At 30.7% G+C, this 22224-nt stretch overlaps 1 protein-coding gene across 2 annotated transcripts in view; it reads left to right on the forward strand.

Annotated features, from left to right (window-relative positions):
• Positions 1–15472, forward strand: part of LOC116772474 (uncharacterized) — a 70155-nt gene extending 54683 nt beyond the window's left edge. For both annotated transcript variants that reach the window (XM_061522271.1, XM_032664677.2), the window contains exons 4-11: positions 7985–9815; positions 9891–11978; positions 12174–12451; positions 12553–12759; positions 12904–13193; positions 13278–13389; positions 13537–13800; positions 14701–15472. In XM_061522271.1, the coding sequence (XP_061378255.1) occupies positions 7985–9815; positions 9891–11978; positions 12174–12451; positions 12553–12759; positions 12904–13193; positions 13278–13389; positions 13537–13800; positions 14701–14832 (5202 nt within the window). In that variant the 3' untranslated portion in view covers positions 14833–15472. The remainder of the gene's footprint in view (positions 1–7984; positions 9816–9890; positions 11979–12173; positions 12452–12552; positions 12760–12903; positions 13194–13277; positions 13390–13536; positions 13801–14700) is intronic.
• The last annotated feature ends 6752 nt before the right edge of the window (positions 15473–22224 follow it).

Genomic DNA, 22224 nt, shown 5'->3' on the forward strand with positions numbered 1-22224 from the left:
GTATTAAAGCTGTTAAAATAAAAGCAATATTCAATACCAATATAATCAACAATTGATGATCATCAATGGTTTGGTTTATTTGATATTTGAAGTATTTCGATATCGAGGCATCTGATTACCTTATAAGGAATTATCGGCTTTCAATGTATTAAATAAAATCAACCTCAATTAATAATACTCAAGCTCTTAAATTTATTATCCATTTAGTTGAATATGAGATTAGAAAATTGAGTCAAGATTTCACCATACAATGCTCTAAATTTATAAAACATATATCTCTCAATCAATTTATATTATGATGTTTGAGATAGTTATATTATTATAAACCAATATTGTTTCTATAATTGATAAAAACAATTTTTTTTCAATAAAACTACATATATATATATGTTTCTCTATGAAAATAAAAATTTATTAGCATACTATAATGATTTCAAGGTTTTCAAAGAGAAGTACATATTAAAAGAAACTATATTTTTGATTTCAGCTAGCGTATATCTAAATTTTCACATGAAACCAGACATTTCGATTACTTTGCAGAGACCGTGATCACGGGTAGACGAGATGAATGTATCACTATCAATTCAAACAGAAAGGAATGTTTTATTATAATATTGCTTATTTGAAATTTAACTTATACATTTAAAACTATAACCATGTGAGAAACACGTAGGATTCCCTTAGTTTGCTGTTTTTTCACGGAAGAAAACTTGATATATTTTTATGATAATTTTGATTGCATTGAATTTAAATTGGAGCAACAAATTAAAAAATTATAGCATACTTAAGTAAAAACTTTTAGAAGCTTCTGCAGAAACTTTTGAAATTAATATAATGACAGTTTTTGAAAAAAAAATCTTATTAAATAATAAGGTAATAATTATGTACTTTAATTTTCACTGTATTTTTATTGAGACTATGATTGTTATTTATTATTAGTTTTATGATTTATTTTTTTATACCTAAAGAAACGGTATTAAGTCGCTTTTAGACTACACCTGTATATGGATGTTACATATTACATAGGTTACATATTTATAATCTATTATATTTATTAAATTACTATAGAAAAGTGTATGTTTTATTCAAAATTTGAATTCTTTGACATACTGATAAAATAAATACAAACAAAATTGTATTTTTAAATATCTATTTCATATTTTAAAGCAGAGTATTGTAGTTTTAAATGTTTGTCATTTTCAGCAACTCCCTTAACATTCTGCTTTCATTTTATTTATTCATATTTCCATATCGCGAATGCTATAAGAGACATCGAACGAGCTCATAAAATATATTGATACTCAAAACCGAGCTTTATCGCATCATTTCATACAAAAAACATGAATAATAAAAGGAATGTTTAACAAGAATTCGTTACTAACAAATAAGTACTTGATTTTTATATACAGAACCGAAATACAGTTTGAAAAGTGTCATACTATAATAAAAAAAATCCACTCAAAAGTTACGACTTTCGCGGACATAAAAATAGACCGATTTTACACATCGCAAGGACCCATACACTTTATACAGCGGCATAAAACTTTGATCAATAAAATTTTAACGCTTCGGATACGCATTCTAAATATACGTTTGAATGGCAGTGATATAGAATATAAAATAGTTACGGGATTATTTTCAGGACACGTACATATTTCATTCAAATGGAAATTTTGCTTCGGCTAGTCAAATCTTTATACGAAATATTTGCATTGATACAACGGATACATAGTGCGGTCAAAGTTGGTATAGGTGTGTATTTATATATTTTTGTTATAATAAGTCTTGTATTTCTTGAAACTCGTATATTCTTGAACAAATCAGTGAACGAACGATTGTTTTCAATATAGCGACCGGTACCTAATAACCGAACAAGCTGCCAAAATATACGAGAAAATTTAGCAATCGGTCTTTCTTGGAAGGTAGACATTTATTGAATGAAGCCGTGGAATAAAATAGAAAGACTGACCTTTTAGTGTCACATTTTTATCATTTTATGTTTCTCCGAAAAAGTATAATTAATTTATTAATTCATATGCCATGAGTAATGACTTAAGGTTAGTAATGAGGTAAAATATTTATGGAAAATTGGATTGCGTACATTATTTTCTTCACATAAGTCAGACACAAACAAGTTATCACAGAGTAATAATTCATTTGAAGATACTGGACTTGTTAGTTCATTGTAAGTTGAAATCCTTGATTTTATGATTTACCACTGTCTCAAAAAATATATATATCTCTTGAAATTATATAATTTGAGTAATACGATTTGTTTTTCATTTAAAATTTTATATATATAATCAGGCAGCGCTCTATAGTGAAAACGTTTATAGAGGAATAGTAAAAAACACACGATCCCAGTGAATGGAATATTATGAACGGGCCCAAAACTTATCTTATTCATATTTTTAATTCTGAAAACTAATGAGAATTCATTTCTTCATAACAATATTTTTAATATATGAATTAACCTCATTTTATTTCTTACAAGCCAGCATAAAAAAAACTAAATTTTTATCCGTTGACAACAATATAAGCCATAAATTGGCTAAAAAATAAAAGCGAAACGAAAACGCTTTTTGTATGCTTTGAATGAATTGAAAAGACCAGATTTAATCTCGTATGTTCTATTTCAATCAGATTTCGTCGAAAGTTTATACGCAGCTTCATCTAAATAAAAATCAATAGCATTTTAATTTAGTTTAACATTTCAATCCAAGTTTACTCAATTATCCTATATATCTTAAATGCCGAAGGTTGTATGAATGTATAATAAGGTTGATTGTTGTTCTTTCATAAAAAAAACCCTCAATAGATTTTGATTAAACTTTACAGTAATATAGCTAAGACATAAAAATAAAATATAAGTTGTAATTTATTCCGCAGTTAACGCGTGATCCTGGCTTAATAGTTGTATTGTCATGTCACGTGACGCAGACTGTAGTAGGCAAAGTTGGAGGCAAAAAAATATCATATATATATATATATATATAATAATTTAATAGTAAGTAACATAAGGGGGTGGGGAGACAAAACTATTATAACCGTTGTACAAGGACAATGGCTTTAACACGGCCTAAAGATGTTTGCGAAATCGCTGACAGTCACACGTAGAAACTATAAAAAATAATGTGGAGTATAAAAAGAAAGGAAAAATCTTTGATAAGTAGCTATAGACGTTATTCTAATAGGTATGTATTCATAACGATTTGTGTAGCCAGCACAATCTAAGTACGAGTAATATACACACACAGAAAAATCGTTTGACGTAATATGTCGGTTCATAATATAAAACAAAAAAATTCACCAACTCGAATCAAGGTACGATAACTTTATTAGTAAAGCTACTCGAACACGATATTCCACACTTTAAAATCCCGCCCGGTGCCAATGAATTTTTATTCTATGTTTTCTATTTGAAATTTAATTTTAATATTTAGCCCAACTGGTCTTGAAAGTGAAAAAGAAATATATATCGATTATTTTTTTTTTTTTAATTTACATATTATTTCACTATCGTCAGTTTTTTATATAAATTCCTTTGACTTTTGTCTTATAATATTGATTTTATAGTAGCACAAGTTAATAGCGTTAGCTCGTAAGACAGAAAACGCTGTCTTCATTGTATTCACTTAATACGAATCTTTTGATTGGAAGATATAATTTGTCCTATCTTGCTCCGGTATTTCTTTTGTAATTAAAGCGTTAAGGTTTCAAAATGTAGTAAAATACATGTTAAAGAAAAACATTTTATTATTTTTGTGTCCAAATGCTTTAAAGTAAGTTTAAATTCAACTGATCAACATCATGAAATATTCAAAACTTTGAAATCCCTTAAGAACTGTCTTGGATTTTGGGTTGAAAACTATGTCTTAAAATAACTAAAGCGAGAAAAATTTTGATGATGTTTTCTTCGTGAATACATATGCCTTATATCCTGAATAAATTTATGAAAAACGTTCCAGAAATAAAGACCTCTATTAAATGATTTTTTTTTATAAAAAAGTTAATGGAAGCCTCCTAATAAACTCGGTTTTGAAAGGACTATGTAAAACAATTACAATGTTAGGGTACCATCGACAGAAATAGTTCTACATTTCCCATACAACAAATGACTAGTGCTAGTGTCTAGTCCATTAGAATATCATTGTAACCTCTAGCGGGGTGACCTGAAATCGTATCAGATTGAATCCCCGGAGGCCTAGCTGCGGTTTATCTGTGTTTGAAAATATACATTACCGGTATTATTGTTTTAATACTTGTTTTAGTACTTGTTACATTTGTATGTCACGTTTTGCGTTTAATTAATTATTTCGTATGGGACGGGTTGTGGGGTAACTTTTTATATAATATTTTGTTTAATCAACTGAACCCTCGAAGTAATGTATACTTCTATGTACATATATTTCTAATTAAAATAGTTTTATTCATATAAAATATTATTTTGATTTGAGATTCAAAGCGACCGTGTTATGAGCAAATAGAAGTCGTACATACAAATGCACATAAATTTGAAATGTGTAGCTTCTATCGTTCTCGCTTCGACACGTTGTAATATTTTTTTTATTTTTTTTTACAAATAAAAGCAATAAATCAAATATAAATGACAAAATGTTTCACATTCTTGTATTGAAAGAAGTAAATTTCAGTACAAGAAAGAAATGTTATAAATTCAACGATAAACCCGATGCCAGAAACCTGTGGGGGTATCAAAAGGAATGTGAAGGTTATTATAGTATCGTATGTTGCAGCTCAGTTACGTTATAACATTACAGTAACGCGATGCGAGGAAATCGTTTGAAAGTGCGAATGAGGCTGGAAACCAGTCGCTTTTGTACAAATCCCTTGTTAGAATTGCCATTGTTTTTGTAGCTTTCATTTAAACAAGGATTTGGTTTGTTTATCGAATTACATATCGATTTTCCGGGGTTTTGTAAGCGTTACAATTGTATAATTTTCGTTTGGATAAAAAAACAATATCTTAAATATTTTAAACATAAAATCCATTTAATTACAAAGTCAAATAAAAAGTTGTCAGATTGTTTTTCCTAATGTACATTCTAAAAAGATAGACATACACGTAAATTTTCGTAGATACTGTCAGTTCATATGACAATTAAAAACTTTTGCACGAGCAAACATAAACAACCGCTTCCCAAAATTAGCGTGAAAATAATAACGTGTCGTCAAAAATTTCGTTCGTATATTTTAGGACTGGATTTTCGATATAATTTTTATAAAGGTCATTCTAAAACTTATATGCGCTAGTACGATGGTTTTCAATCCTACAATATATATCAATCTTCATTTACCATCTCTATTTAGCATCATCAATAACTCTGCATTATTAATGCCTGATTCAATTACGATCCACAATGAGCTACCGCTGGGTTACATTTTCTTAAATCTAATAGTAATGGATGATGATGGATGCTAATAAGGTATTATGTTCAGTATCCGGCTTCAGAAAATGGTACAGTTAAAGTATATACCCGTGAAAAGCAGATACTTGATCCCATTCGAAGTATCCGGATAATCTCTAAGAAAGTTTCAACTATACCGTTATCGAATACTCGAATAAAAATAAAGTGTATTCAACAACCACTGAAGTTTTCTGCGGATTCACCGTCTTGTATCGCCCTCGGCTTCAGTTTGTGAAATGAATGTACTTATTGTGAGATTTCCTAAGTTTATACGACCAGTTCTTTCATATTGAGTTACATTATCGAGCGTCTTATGGATTCTTATAGTTTTATTTGAAATGAGCTAATATAATTTAAATTTTAAATAAATCACCCGATTTAAAATAGACCAATTCATACCGCTATATTTGTATTTCTTAACAAACAAACAAAAGGGCGCTTCGACAAAGTTTCAGGGCAATTAATTTTATTGCGTTCCAAACAAACGTTTCGTTCAAATAACTTATTCATTAGCAGAATCAATTTCGAGTAATCTGTTTTATATCTCGAATTGTTTAAAGCTTTGATGTGCTCCTTTAGTCTAACTTTGGTTTTCGTGAATCCATTTTTGATTTCCAAATTATTATTTTAGGTATTTGATTATTAAGCTATGCTTGTTATATATAAAAATGTATAAAATAGAAATATTCCAATTAAGTGATTCGATTACTACCTTCGATGATTTTAATAATGCTATATTTTTTAGTAACTTTCCTAATTCATTTGTCTTAAAACATTATTTATGGAATTTTATATAAAAACTAAATTAGATTCCATTTTATTTTTAAATGCAATTTAATTATTAATACTATATTTAATAATAATATTAGTGCCTGAAAAAGAAATTTAATTAGAAATGTAAGGAGTATAGAACTGGTTCTTCTGCAGCCCAATGAAATAGCGCTCTTGAGGCGATTTATCTTTGAGCTTTTAACATTGCAGTGATGACATTCGTACTAGGGATTTTTAAAATACTAGAAAATGCAATAATATATTTTATTGTAGTAAAGAACATTATGAGTTATAAATTTTAATAAGACTAAACTAACGGTTGATTATTGAGTAACTCGTGTTTAAATTTTTTCTACACATTTGAATAAAAATATATTACTTTTATTCAAATGTGTAATCCCGAAAATCGTAAAATTATAAAACAAAATAAGTTTAAGTGAGACAGGTTGCTTTACAAATTCCAGTAACGTTGGAAATAAATTGATATAGTTTTACAATAGGTAGGTATAAAGTGCTATCATCTGCCTAACATTTGATCCGTTAACCAATTGTATTAGGTAATTGAAACTGCCTAACTCACTGAATGCCTATTTGCCATTGTGACTGAACTACGGCTATATTATTTCTATGAACGTTTGAAGTACAATGGCTATTGTTCAGAATTGAAGATGGGTGTACAGAATATTTATTCCTCTAAATAGTATTAAATGTAATTTCAACGAGACTTAAGTCTATGAATTATTTACTTATAAGTAATTACTGGTTTTATAAAAGTTTATTAACAATTTGATGACGTCTGTCAAATGGAATGTCTTATAGAGAAAAGATCTAATAATGAGGATTATGCTTTCGATAGATTCCATAAATATATTTTAGTATTTGTTTCACTTTTTAATTTACAAGCTAGAATATTGCGGTTGCAATGATAAATAAAATTAAAGTTTAGTGAGATTCCATCTATTAATTTGCTTAATTCACAAACGTTCCCGCATGGCAATTTTGGAGTGAATACAGAGATTATCTGATTGCAATCAGGAGTTGGTATTGGTCACGTGTTTTGTGGGGCTGCATGCCGTGACACGAAAGGCCGGCCGGTTTGTTTCGTTAGACATCTTGAACTGGAACGGGATTCACTTATTTGTCTTTCAGTATGAATTTGACGTTACCCAACTTATATAATATGAACATAATACACCCCGCTTTAAATGATTTCCCAAAATTTATAAACTTTTAAGTCTCGTTAGAATATTTTATTTATAAAGTATAAATAATATACGGAGCTTTCAACGTTATTTACTTTAAGTCAAGTTAATTGAGACGAAGACAATGTGCTCTGAAATAAACTTATTTACCTTGGCTTTATAAATTGAAAACTTTCCTGAACTCAAACTGTTAATATATTTAACATTAAGGTAGAACGTTTAATAAATTTCTAGAAGTCTAATTTTATGTCAGGATGTTATCTATTGGTACTATAAATGTGCAATGCTAAATTTAAATGCTAAATCTTTTGTATTTTGAAATAATTGAAGATAAAAAGCAAGTATTTTATTTTTATCTACAGTTTTCAAATTGGTTTAGTATGTTTATAACTGTATTATAAGGAAATAATCAAGAAGATCAAACATTAAACAAATTATCAAAAATCAATTTAATGTTTAACATTAAGCACCAACCACAATTTGTTTTATGGAATAAAAAATAATGCGTTCACAAACTATTATTCTGTTGTATTGCCTAATGTTGAATTGTTTCACTTATTAAACATATGTGTCTTTAATTTACAGATATACGAAGCACCAGAAGCTACGAGGTCAAAAAGATGGTCTTCAAAATTAAGGCTTAATACATCTGCAAGTTCTAAATCTTCTGAAATATCCCCTGAGAGTCCATATATGTATGGCACTATTAGTGGTCAAGGTGGTTCAGCATTATCGAAATCCATGAAGTATGCGGAAACTTGGTTGTACGGGTCTGTGAGAACCCAAACACCACCTGTGAGGCCAAGCGTCTTTTCAGCGTATCCTGACATTCCTGGACCCGTATTAATAAGCACTCCACAAAAACCAACCCCACACAACTACGCTGTTATATTATGTTCCTGTCCTGAATATCTAAATGGTACTAAAAAAACCACTTCAACCAAAGTCAGTATATGTAAGAAATGCAAAGGATCTCGTTTACCTCTTACAATAGCTGAGAGTCCCCGTTTATTAGTAGGTGGTACTGTACGAGGCCCTCAAGTAAATCGCGATGCAGGCTTACTAAGAGCTGGCACTGTAAGAGTTCCTAGTTCTAAATCACGTCCTAGCATTTTAAAGCCAAATGGCGACTCAGATCCATATGATTTAATGCGTAGAAGTAGACTAGCTCCACCTCACGAAACGAGAATAGGAAGTCAATTTTCTACAACAAGATCCCGAGCGAAAAGCATAAGTCCTTGTAGAGTGAAAACGAAGCAAACAAGTCCGGAATCATTAAACAAAAATCGCAGTAAGTCTGTCAGTAGAGTAAATGAATTATGGATAGATGAGGATGCAATTACAACTGACAAAAAAAAATCAATTCTCTCTTGTGATATAAACCCTTACGAATTAGTAAAAGCAGGAGGACATTCTAAATCTACGGTGGATATAGAGTTCGACGATGACTTTGTTGAAGGTTTCCAGGATTCAAGTAAGAGTAGTAGTCGGTCTTCAAGTAAGGGTAAAAATGATAGCAATGTTAAGGCAATAGGAGGACAAAGGATAAGAGTGTCAAACGATTCAAAATCTGGTAGTGTAGACGAAGTATCAGTATATGACCCTATAAAATACGATCTCAAAAATTATGACTTTCAATCAACTGATATGTCTACGGCACTATCTTTACCAAACATAAAAAATGAAAATAAAGTAGTTCCATTGAATAAGAATAGAAATAAATCTATATCTCCCTCAAACCGTTTGAAACAAAAGAGTGTGTCACCAAAAAGACCACCGAGAAGATTAAGGTATAATAAAACAGAGGATGATAGTGAAAGTGATAATCAGCGATTACCCGATAAGAATTTTAGCACAAAAACAGCTCTAGATACTACTCGAAGTTCCAAATATAAGAATAATAACAAGGAAACTATAAAATCTATATTAAAAAAGCCTAAACGGTATGATCCAGATGATTCCAATGGAAAGTTTGAAAATAAAGAGGAATCATTTGAAAGTAAACGTCTTAATTCATCACAATTTTATCTTCCAAAACCGAAAGATAATAAAAGTTTGGTCTTAACTCAGAATATCCATCAAAGAAAACGAGTTCAATTTTTGGTTGAAAAAGAAGAAACTAAAGTAATATACACAGCAGACCTAAACTTACATGAAAATATTGTCACAGAGTCAAATACAATTATTGAAACAGAAGAGGAAATTGTTGCCAAGGGTGATGTCGTTAGTCAAAGTTTAGAGGCAAATGAAACTGTTACTACCGAGTGTAATGAACAAAATTTGATAAATGAAATGTTAAATGATTCTGGGGTTTATGGAGAAGTTGAAATGAATAGTGAGAGTGAAAATATAATACAGCAAAATGTTAATACCCAAGGAGGATATATCAAAAAAAGCGAAGAAAACAATGTAAAAGGTAAAAATCTCATTTTGAGTAAAATATACGTATAAATATAAAATAAATTATACATACGTTTTTATTTTGTTTCAGATAACCATGTGCCGAAAATTCCTGTTTTAAGGCGTTCAGAATCAGAACGTCTAGTTCCGACTTTATCAATATCTCCTCCAAAGTTTCTAGATACGATGGCTTTACGTAAAAATAAATATGGTTATAAAAGTCAAGTATTTCTAGAATTTGTAAATGAATTAGAATCAACAGTTCAGTCTGAGAAACATGAATCAAAAGACTCTGAAGACATGAGTGCTAACCGTGTACCTATTGGAAATGAAAATGAAGTAGATACAGGTAATTTAAGTGATAACAGTGAAATAACAACTAAAGTTTTAGAGAACTTAAGACGTGAAATTTCTTGCTCTCCTGAACCACCACCGCGTTTAAAATTAAAATCTAAGAAACACAATTACGTTAAAACTAGATTCGTTCGTAACAATTCTACAAGTTCCACAAGTGATGAATGGTCTGATTCCAATGATAGGGAACAAAAAACAATACTGAAAATTAAACAATTTGATTCTGATGATGGTGATGAACAAAACAGTAAAGATACTTGTAAAAATATAGAACTTGAGCCTAGAAAAACGTCTATTCAGATAAATGGCAATGAATGTTATTCAACTATGAATGTTAATAACGATACACCAATATATCTGTCTTCTGTTGTTGTTAACGATGATTATGGTAATACATGTAACACTTATCAAACCGGTACTACAGTCACAATTAGTGTTGGGACTCCACAAGAAGGTATGAAGAAATCTAAGAGTCAAATATATATAGGAGCTGTTTTTCCAGGACACAATAATAGTATCGAGGATACAAATACTTATGAAGATTATTATAATGATAGTCAGGGAGATCAATTTAATTTAGTGAGCAGTAATGAAATATCCTCTATTTTAAATGATCCGGTAGAAGCAGTCCGTCGGAATCTTATCCCCCATGTTTGTGGGAAAAAAGATGTTTTCACCCAGGAAGTAAATAATTTAAGTCAAAGAAGTAAATCAGAAATTAAGAATTCAGATAAAAGCGGTAATTTTATAACGAAGCTTTTTGATGACCCATTTTTTGCTCATTTAGCAGAAGGACTTGATTCCAACTTAGTTAAGAAATTGATAGAAAATTCGTTAATCAAACTTCAAGAGACTAAATATCAAGAAGGATCAGAAAGCAATAAACCAACTATTGAGAAACTTATCGAAAATTCATTAATATCGTTAAAAGAAGAAGTAAAAAAAGAAAATAAAAGGAATGAAATTATACATATACCAAAAAATGAAGATCTGGAACCATCATCAAAATCAGAAATTCAAACATCCGATACTTTAGAAGATGATAAAGCCTGTTCAGCTCCTTATGAGAGCATGGAATATGAAAGTGGGACAGTGGGAGTTTTTTCAGACCAGGAACCAATGTCTGATTGTTATAACGCTTCCGCGAGTGAACTTTCTACAGAAGATGATACAAATTCTACAAGATCTAAGTTTTATCAAATGCTAGTGGATGCTGCCATTTGCGATATTGAAATTTCAAATAACACTGACGATGACCATCTTTATGAATCTATACGGTTAAATAGTAGTGACCCAATTTATGAAGAAATAGGTGACATGCCTCCTCCTTTGCCAACCAATCCACCGCCAAATTCTCTTTTATTATTAGATGATGAAAAACGAAGTGGGTCCCGTTCAATTTTTGAAGGTGCGTCTAAGTACGATATTTTGTCTTATTTAGTAGATGCTAAAGAAAGGGGCATAGATGATGAAGAGACCTATATAACTAATTACAATAATGACAATAATGAATCAAAGGATAAAACCAAGATAGTAAAAAAACACATAAGTAGTAATACCAGTCAAATATCAAATGCATCAGATTCAAGTGAAGATAATTCGTTGGTTATTAATCAGGAAAATATTGAAAAAGTTGTGGTTTGTAAGAAAACATCAGCAGAAATAGAGAGAAATGATTCTGGCGTTGGTTCGGAAACAAGTAAATCGTCTAGAAACCGGCTCCAGGGTAAAACAACAACAACTAACTCATTAAGCGATAAAGACACTCCTATTCATCTGTGTGAAGATTGTGATACTGCTGTAGAAACACAAGTGACAGAACAAGGTATAAAAATTGGAATAAATATTTTATTTAAATTTATAAAGTATTGTTTGTATTTTTTGTTTATTATAAATGCTAATTGTTAAATCTTCTTTTTTGTGATAAATGTATGCAAATGCAAATAAAAATATAGCAAGCTCTTTTTATTTTTACAAAGTGTAATGAAAACATTTTTCATATATATCATACCTGTTTCAGGATCAGTTTTTGCTCCACTGGTTTGCCGTAAATGTTCGAAGAAAAGAACAGAAAGAAAGGAAATAATAACGGAAATTGTGGAAACTGAAGAAAAGTATGGACGTGATTTACAAATAATTCTTGAAGAATTCTATAAACCTATGTTAGTTGCTGGTCTTCTAACGCAAGAACAATTGAGCGCTATATTTTTAAATGTTGAAGAGTTAATTGATAACAACCAAGTTCTTTCGGAAAAACTAAGGGACGCTCTTGAAATTGCAGTGGAACAAGGAGATGAGGTTAGTTAGTTAATTATTACTTACAGCGTTACGAATACTTGAAATCTTTAACTTTAAGTAAATTATCAAGTTTTATTATAATATTTTATTTCATCTTTTAGGACTTACTGACTGTTAACGTTGGTAAGATTCTCTTGGAATGTTCAGGAATGTTGACAGCTTTTCAATCATATTGTGTAAAACAAGCAGGCGCCGCATTGCTTTTAGCCGGACTTGAGAAGGAGAAGGAACTTTTAAGGATATTCTTGCGCGTCTCGCAAATGGAAAATGCGGTTCTGAGGAGAATGAACTTAAACTCGTTCCTCATGGTAAACTTGTTGTGATGTTGAACCCGTTGATTAAATACCTTATAATCCTAAAAATCAAATTAATTACTAGTTAAGTCAAATTTATTACTAGTAATATAATAATTAAGCTCTTAATTTGAAAAGCTTGTCTGTTTATAATTGAAGGTACCTGTTCAACGCGTGACAAAATATCCGCTCCTTCTTTCGCGGCTTTACCGAGCCACACCAACTTGTGCGTCTGAGAGGGAAGACGTCAAGGGTGCTCAGCGTTGTGTTGAATCCAGACTTGAGGAGATCAACGCTGCCGCTGCAGCTGCGGCCGCCGCTGCCAGAGATGTGCCGCTATGGCGGAGACTCGCAGTGGCGCGGCGGACTGCTCATGATTTGCACGTCGCCGATATAAGACTCAGAAAAATGGCCGTAGATGTTTTGGATTGGAATCACGATGATGCTAGGTCAGACTTTATATTATAAAATGAACTAAAAGAATTAATAGATATTGAATGTAATTGGTATTTATTAAATATTATACAACTTAGGTTCGCAATGGAAGGCAAGCTGCTGTTTACACAACCGAACGACAACAACTGGCGAAAAGGCCGAACAATCAAGTTGATGCCGATCAATGCACTTTTGGTAACTAATGGAAAGGTGATTTCTTTTAATTTTCATCAAATCGTTTGTAACGTTAGATATTCCTGTTATGTTAAAATTCTAATAATGTTCTTAAAGACTTTCTATTATTTAGGTGGATATTCCAATATTTCCGAAATAATTTGCTTGACAAATACTTTCTAGCCAACAATCGCTCATAAAACGAACGAAATACGGGAAACAAGAGAAGCAAGAGATCGAGAGGCGAGGGAAAGAGAAGGAGATGCTCTTTTCGCACGCAGTGGAGTAAGGGAGGCTGCTTTACTTCTTGTAAGAGAAAAAGCAGGAAGATACACCTTACAAAGAGAGCCACTCTTTTTAGACCGCTGCGTAGTCGCCGCCGATCATGAACCAGAACATTTCTTTGAAGTCCACGAAATAACAACTAAAGATTCATTCATTTTCAAGGTGAGTCTCTTTTATGTGTGTATTTAAATATCAATCCAAAATTTATTTAAAATATTTATTTAAATTTATTAAATTTATTTCAAAAAATTCTTGAAATTATCTAGTTAACATTAAAGCAATGTGGAGCAAATATTTTAATCAAAATTTTAATAAGGAAATATATAATGAAAAATTCATCGACACGAGCTTTATTTTTAATTGTAACCTCAGTTGTTTTTCCCGTATTTTAAATTCTATACATATATCCTAATTTAAATTGTCAAAATGTATCATCTGAAAATAAGTGTTTTATCATATCCATGACAATATTACAAAGAATTAAATAATCATTACTATAGAATTTTACCTTGAGACCTTGTTTTCGATCATTAAGTATATTGTAATTTAATTTAAAAAGTAAGAATTAATTAGTAAATGTTCTTACATACTTTAGTTACTGTATATATTATCGAGATTGAAACTACGAACAACTTTACTCAATACCTTTCCATGTAATTCCATTACATTAAATCTAAAGTCGTCTTTGCACTGCGAACCGCAGTCAGCAACTCCACTATATTAAACACAAGCCATTGCACTGTTATTTAAGATGAGTACAATTTACTTTGTAAAAGTTTTTTTTGTTTACTATTATGTTTGTTGCGTTCGATTTTTAGAATGAAACATAAATTTTTATGTATATATAATGTGTATAGTGAAGTATTCAATGATTATTTATTTTTCAACAAAATTACAATTCCTGAAATCATATTACAGCGCAGTTTTTCTCATTATTATTATTGGAACATGTTGGAAACATCAATATCAATTTTACCATAGAGTTTTTGTGTCGTAATATTATCGAGTGAACTTATGTTTTAAAAGTTTTTATGAATTGGCTTCATTATTTTTTTATTATAGGCCGAAGAAAATACCCGCACTCGAACTTGGTATCGACAGTTGCAATATCATGCACAAGGAGCTGGCGCATGGCGTAAACGGCGAAATGCGCTGGCTAACATTATGATTAACCCGATGCTTACTAGAAACTAAGCCCACAAATTAAGTATCTTATCCATATTAAATTTTTACACAGATTTATTATTATTTCATTCTCATTTCGATATTAGTATTTTCATTTATGTTTATATTAATCGGATCTGTTAACGTCAGTGCCACAGTCTAATTTAATTTTTTTAATTTAGCATCAGTAAATTAATGTAGATTTTTTTTTAGTTTCATTTTATATAAATAAGGTCTGCCAATAGTTTTAATTTAGCTTATACCAAAATAAATATACATACATATAATCTGTCAGCTGCCTTTAATTTACGTAGATTAAGATTATAAAAATAACAAAAACTAAAAAAAGGTTATTATTTGTAAATGGTTAACTTTAACAGCTGTGATATCCTGACTTTTAAACAAAATGCATTGTAATTTTTTCCTGTAATTATGTAAAGGTTTGTTAACACTTACAAATTAATAAAAATAAAAGTAATGCCCTGACTAGTCTTAAGATTGTAATAATGATTCGGTTATTAGAACTATAATGTAACTAAATTGTATTTATTGTATGTATTTTGATGTAATTAATATCTTAGTGCTGTAAATTAGGTTACAAATATTTGATATGTTTAAATTCTTAATTTTTAATTATTATAGAAGACAAATAAATTAAATGATAAATTAAGTTTAGTTTTAGTTACACTCAAAAAAGAGTGTGATAATATTTAGAGAATACTTTTTTTTGTATTTCAGCGATTTTTAAATAAGTTTTGTAAAAATCCTAAGGAGTTTCTTCGTTGTTACTTTTTCAACAATGTTATGGATTATTTCAAAGTCTAATTGTTTTTATTTATATTAATAAATTTAAAACGAAATGCCTGGTATGGCTTAAGAATGTATTGTGTCACATCGGTCAGTTCGGAATCTATACATATAATGAGACAGTAAAAATCGAAGGTCTGTACATCAAATATTTTTCCAAAAAACTGGTGGGAGGCAATTAAAGAAGAGTCATAGAAACCAAAAAAACAATTTTTGAAATTTTTGTCTGTCTGTCTGTCTGGTATGTTATAACTTCGAAACTACTCAACGGATTTGAACGCGGTTTTCGCAGTTGGATTACATATAATTAGGAGCATTGTCAAAACTTTGTTTCGTCAAAATCGGTTTAGGGAAAAAGAAGTTATGGTCAATTGAAAATTTACTTCTAGCACTGCTTCAAAACTTTTACACACTACAACTTAATATTGATTAGTTATATATTAGTTAATAGTTAATTAGCTATATTAGTAACTAAAAAAATATGTTCTAATATATGTTAATCTTAATATTAAAACTTATGAGAGGTAACAAATAACGCAGAGCGCGCGGGCGTTGCGGGGTGTTGAACACTGTGCTCGATAGATGGCGTTGATAAAATACGTCATCAACCTAGATCGCGGTGTTAAGATTCTCCGTTGTGTAATGACTATCATGCGGTTCGAAAGTTCATCGTCGTTTGTTGGTTGTGTTTGTCTATCATATATTTGGTTTTCTTTTGTTTGTTGGTTGTGGTTGTCAATCATTTGTTATCGTCTCTTTTGTCTATGTTATTATTTTAAATTTCATAAATATATGGTTATGCAAAAAGCGACCAATACGCGGGCGGAGCCGCGGGCAACAGATAGCATGGAATATACCGATAAGATGTTGGCAAGAAAGCATTTCATTTTTCTCAATAGTGTCGAAGGAAATGGCGTCACTTGGCTCAAAAGATCAAAATATGTATGTTAAATTGAGAATAAACTTTCCAATTTAGAATTACATGAAAATAATATATATAATAATTGAGGGTAGTTGGAATTACCAGGTGGCACCCGTATCGGTTATGCCGACGTTACTCTTTTTAATATAATGAAGTGGTTTTAACTCCGATATATATGATAAAAATTAACTAGTTAAGCGATGCTTTGTGGTGTGCAATGATTACGGCGAGTCAAAAAGAGAATTATTCATTGATGTATATTGTTGGTATAAGTAAACCGTTTTTAGATAACCTCGATGGTTTAAAATGTAAGTAACTTTGAAACTCCATTTAAATAGTCGAAATAATATCCGCGACGATAATCATGAAACATTATCGTTGTATTCAGACTGTGCAAGTATTATTTTATTCGGATGCGATATTTATAACCTGAACTATTTTTTCGGGTATCACTGTTGGTGTTTGATAAAGCTGAACAAATGTACGGAAGTTTTTTAATTGGTGGAAACGTGAGTACTCATCTTACTCATACTATCTTGTATTTTTCTTTTGTCAGATTCAGTATATAAGTTATTTAATTTCTTTATTTAATAGCTCCTCGATTCAATGTTAAATGAAAACGCGTTAATGACAGAGATGTAATTGTTGAAGGAAGTACTGTAATTTAATTATATTAACAATAAGATTTCTAAATTCTTTAAATTTTGAAATACAAATAACCTTACTAATTATTTCTACTTACCAAAACCACTGAACAATGTTCCAATGTTACTAATTTGCTTAGATTATAATTTGGTAACGCAGCTGCTTGAGAGAGTGGGGGGGGGACAGATTATATATTAGAAAAAATCAACCCTTTGATTTTACAATAAATTGTTTATTCAAGGTTAGGACAGTATAACGTCGAAGTAATAATAATATAATACCGGCGAAAACAGCTTTGCTTTTTTGTAATAAAATACAAAAAGTGCGGAGTACTCTTTTCACTAAGGTAAAATAAAATGCTGACAAAAGCATGACAGGGATTTGAAAAAGATTATATTTATACAATATGTCCTAAAGGAAACAACATTAAACTGTTGTTTTGTTTAACGAACGTCGAAATTTTAAAATGTTTTAGGACCATAGGAACGATAAAGTTAAAATATATGTAGAATAAAAAAATTAATTGCGTTTTGAACGTAAGGCCACTTTTATATTTAAATTGGAAAAGATTTGTAGCCGAATGCTTCATTTTGGTAATAATCGTTAAGAAGTAATAAATATATCGTTAAGAAGTAATAAATATATAGATAATAAATCAAGATTTGTTATTCTGTATCACGAGAACCGAACAGTTTTAATTCTAAGTACCAGATATAAATTTGATCGTAATTAGTAAGTATTTATGTAAATACTGAAATCGCAGGATAAATGAATTGACATTATAAGTATTAGAAGTTTAATAAGCTCGGCTATATGAAGTGATTTATAATGTGATTGGACTAACTACAATGATATTCTGTACATAAATATTGAAATAGTAATTTCGATAATGAAATAACCAAAGACACGATAAAGGATATTTACAAGCAAATAATTAATGTCTAATACAGGGTTATCTTGGGCTAACTTATCCTCATGACACGTCTTTGCACTTCAAACAACGTGAACTTCATCAGAGCGCCAATGGTGAACTTATGCTAAAGTTCCATGAGAAATTGTCACATGGGTTACTAAAACATTAATATTTAACTCGTAAATACTTTCAATTACCTAAATACAGTTTATAGTCAAAAGCTGAGGCAAACGGTTAGTCTCTTGGGTATATTTTAGAAATGTATCAGATCTTTTTAGTTTCTTTTACTAGTTCATTCTTAAAATTTTCCTTTAAAAAGTTTTAATTTCTCTTTAAAAAAATGAAAAATTTAATAAGTTAAAAACTTTTCAAAGATGTCTAATTAGGCGATTATGATTTTTTTTGAGTCGGTCTGATACTGCAGATCTGTCTGATTTTGGGAGTATGTAGCAAACTTCAAAATAAACTTGGAAATCTTTTTTTTTTAAAGGGGAAAATCATCAAATGACCCCTCTTGTCCTGGGTGGGGTAAGAGGGAGTGTCACACTCCTACTAACAAAAAAATACGTGTACTTTTGATATTAGATATATTAATTAACTGCCAATGATATCTTAAATATAAATAACATCTGCTATGGCCTGTTCAAGTGAAAACTTCATGGATTAAAAGAGTCATTTATAGCTAATTTGTTATTCCGGTTCTGGTGTATGAGCTAGGGTGCTATAAATATTCATTAAAATCCATTCAGTAGCTTTTGTTGAAAGAGTGACGAGATTTTCAAAATAATGTTAGTAGGATTACCGCTATGCGAAAAAAGAATGTAAGGAGATCTAAGACTTTCGCGAGTTTTATTCATTTAAATGAAACTAATATATTTCGGATATACTACGCGAATTTTATTATTTTAAAACTACATAATCTCGACGTTTCGGTTACTTTTCAGCAACCATGATCACGGGCAGACGAGCTGTTAATGTCTGTCAGTTGGTCCTGTTATTTATCATCTACCGCTATCGATTTCTTAATTTTCCTGCTTGCAGCTCTGAATGCCGGCAGAATGCGCTTGCGGTGTTGCGAGATCCTGCGGTGTGGTCACGGACATGGGATTTTATATTTTTAAGGAGGGGGTCACAGGTGTTGCATAGATTTCAGCCATCTTCTCTATTGATATTCGGATGTTTTATAATTTCAATAGCCTCGCGGATTAACCTCAGTTTGTACCTGTCTTCACGAGCGGGGATTTGTGTTTTATTAAACCGAATGTAGTGGCCTGGTTTGTCCATTGTGGTTTCACACACTGCTGACTTCGACGCGTGCTTATTTTTTATATCTGAGATGTGTTCTTTAACCCTTGTACCGATGCTCCTCTTTGTCTGTCCAATGTATGATAAGCGACAGTCACGATCGAGTTTGTATACACCTGCGTGTTGCAAAGGAATGGCACTTTTAATAGGTCTCAAGAATTGGCTCACTTTCTTATGTGGTTTGTAAATAGTCTTGATCCAAAGCTTCTTCAAGATGTTGCCTATTCTGTCAGTAACTCCCTTCACATATGGTAATATTGCAGGTTGTCGCTCAACTGTAGGTGGCTTCAAGTGGTAGTAAAATATGTTTTACATGCTGCAGCTCGTCCTCTAGGTGGTCAGCATCACAAAGGTGTTATCATACATTGGACAAACAAAGAGGAGCATCGGTTCAAGAGTGAAGGAACACATCTTAGACATCAATAACAGGCGCGCGTTGAAGTCAGCAGTGTTTGAATACCCAATGGACAAACCAGGCCACAGCCACATTCGGTTTGATAACCCACAAATCCTCGCTCGTCAAGACAGGTACATACCAAGGTTAATCCGCGAGGCTATTAAAATTAAAAACCATCCGAATTTCAATAGAGAAAATGGCTGGAATCTATTCAACACCAGGAACCTCCTCCTTAAAAATATAAAATCCCATGTCCGTGACCACACCGCAGGACCCCGCGACACCGTAAGCGCATTCTGCCGGCATCCAGAGCGGTACGCCAGAAAGTTAAGAAATCGATGGCGGTAGATGATAAATAACAGGACCAACAGACAGATATTCACAGCTCGTCTGCCCGTGATCACGGTTGTTGAAAAGTAACCGAAACGTCGGGATTATATGCAGTTTTAAAATACTAAAATTCGCGTAGTATATCCGAAATATATTAGTTTCATTTAAAAATATATAAATTTCTCGTAAACCTAGCTGCTAAAATCCGCCGCCTGGAGCACTAAGTTCCAACTACATGAATAAAGAATTAATTTTGCGACAGAAATTTAGCCTTCCACAGCTACTTTTTCTATATAATCTTATTAAAAACAAAATAGAATCCGTCGACGGTGTTTCCAAAAGCATAAATTATGTTTTTATTAAACTTTATAAGTCTTACCTAACAACAGTTTCAATGGTAGTCAATATTAATATTAAATCGGATATGAAGCGCAAGGGCGCACGCTAAGGGGGCTACAACCTAATTTCCGCGACATTCCGCCTTGACAGCGCAAATAACTACATAATTACGAGCGCCAGATTCAGTAATGTTCACACTTACAAAACGTTACGAGAATGGGAAAATTGGCGTTGTTAGTGTCTTTAGATGGCGTGCTTTAATAACGTTTCGTGAAGTTAGTACGCAATTTCTTTCTAACTGAATTACGTTTTGATAACTTGGGAAGATATTTAAATGCATACTTATATAGAAAATTTGCAATAAATAAGGAAATTTAAATTTAATAGAACCCTTTGATTTATTTGTCTAGTTGAATACGAGACAAATATATGAAATTTTAATAATATAAACTATAATTGTATTGTAATCCAGTAGGACTTTTTTTATCAATGCCATAAACAAGAATTTTAAATTATTAAAATTTACAGACAAATGGATGAAAATTATACACAAATAATGGAATAACTCAAATATTTCAACTACAACGTACTTGTTCATAAAAATATTTTTTTACTATATACATTTTTATACATAAGCAAATGGCTGAAGTAAAATTTGGATTTATTTTTTTTCAAACATTATTTTAAAAAACAATAATCTGACATTTTTTTTGCTAGGAGTTTTAAATTGGACGATTACTGAGATAGACTGTAAGATTTATAATTTAAATATTACCTTAACTTCATCTTTCACATCCATATAACAATCACAAATGTCATATAATATGTACAAGAGGAATAGGTAAAGCAAATTCCGCTCTGGTTAACCGCACGTTCAGAACTCGGAGATTGAACTAAGGTAACTTCAGAATAGTTCCTTAGTTCTTGTGTATGGAATATAATAATCCAGTGTAGTCGTATCTTTATTAAATTTATGGGATGATATGTAATAACATAGCATTACGCATTACATTGTTACTTGGTTTTATCGCTATAAATATTCAATATTTTTTTCATTGATAATTATATTACTATAAAGGTAAAAATCTTATCATTATGAAAAATCTCTTATACATTATAGATATATATGATGCCTGATATTAGGCAATTAAAAATAATAAAATCATACATAGGACACAAATTGTTTAGAAATGGTAAATTTCAGTAACAAAAATTTAAAAGTATTTATTCTATTTATAATAAATAAAGATTTGTGAAATATTTTCAGTGAATTAAATTCAAAAAAAAGGTTACTTGAAGTTCATATAATTATTATTTAAGACATAGTATGTAGGTGATAAAGTGAACAATTTGAATCTATTTCAAGTTTAATCGCTTTACTTTAACTGTCGCAGTTATCTCCGAAATCCTTGTAATTCTAGATCGGAAGTTTCACTCTAATCCATTTGCTTGACTATTTATTTGCTCTTTTCTGGTGTTTTAAGTTTAATATTCTACTTAAATCAATCTGGTTTTAAACAGCTTAACGTTGTACAAAAGTTTTTATGTAATGTGTTATTTAGAATAGGATCATTATATGAAGCAAATTTAAACAGATAATTATCTGAGGTAAATTACTAGTTGTAGTTTATTAATTAGAAATCAAACCAGTTCAAACGCTAGTCATATATAATCATGATTCCAAACTATTAAACAGATTAAATAATTAACAGGTAAATTATCTTATGTACTTAACAGACCGTGACATTTAATAACGTTAAAATT

This window comes from Danaus plexippus, chromosome 12 (assembly GCF_018135715.1).
Source record: "Danaus plexippus chromosome 12, MEX_DaPlex, whole genome shotgun sequence".
NCBI lineage: Eukaryota > Metazoa > Arthropoda > Insecta > Lepidoptera > Nymphalidae > Danaus > Danaus plexippus.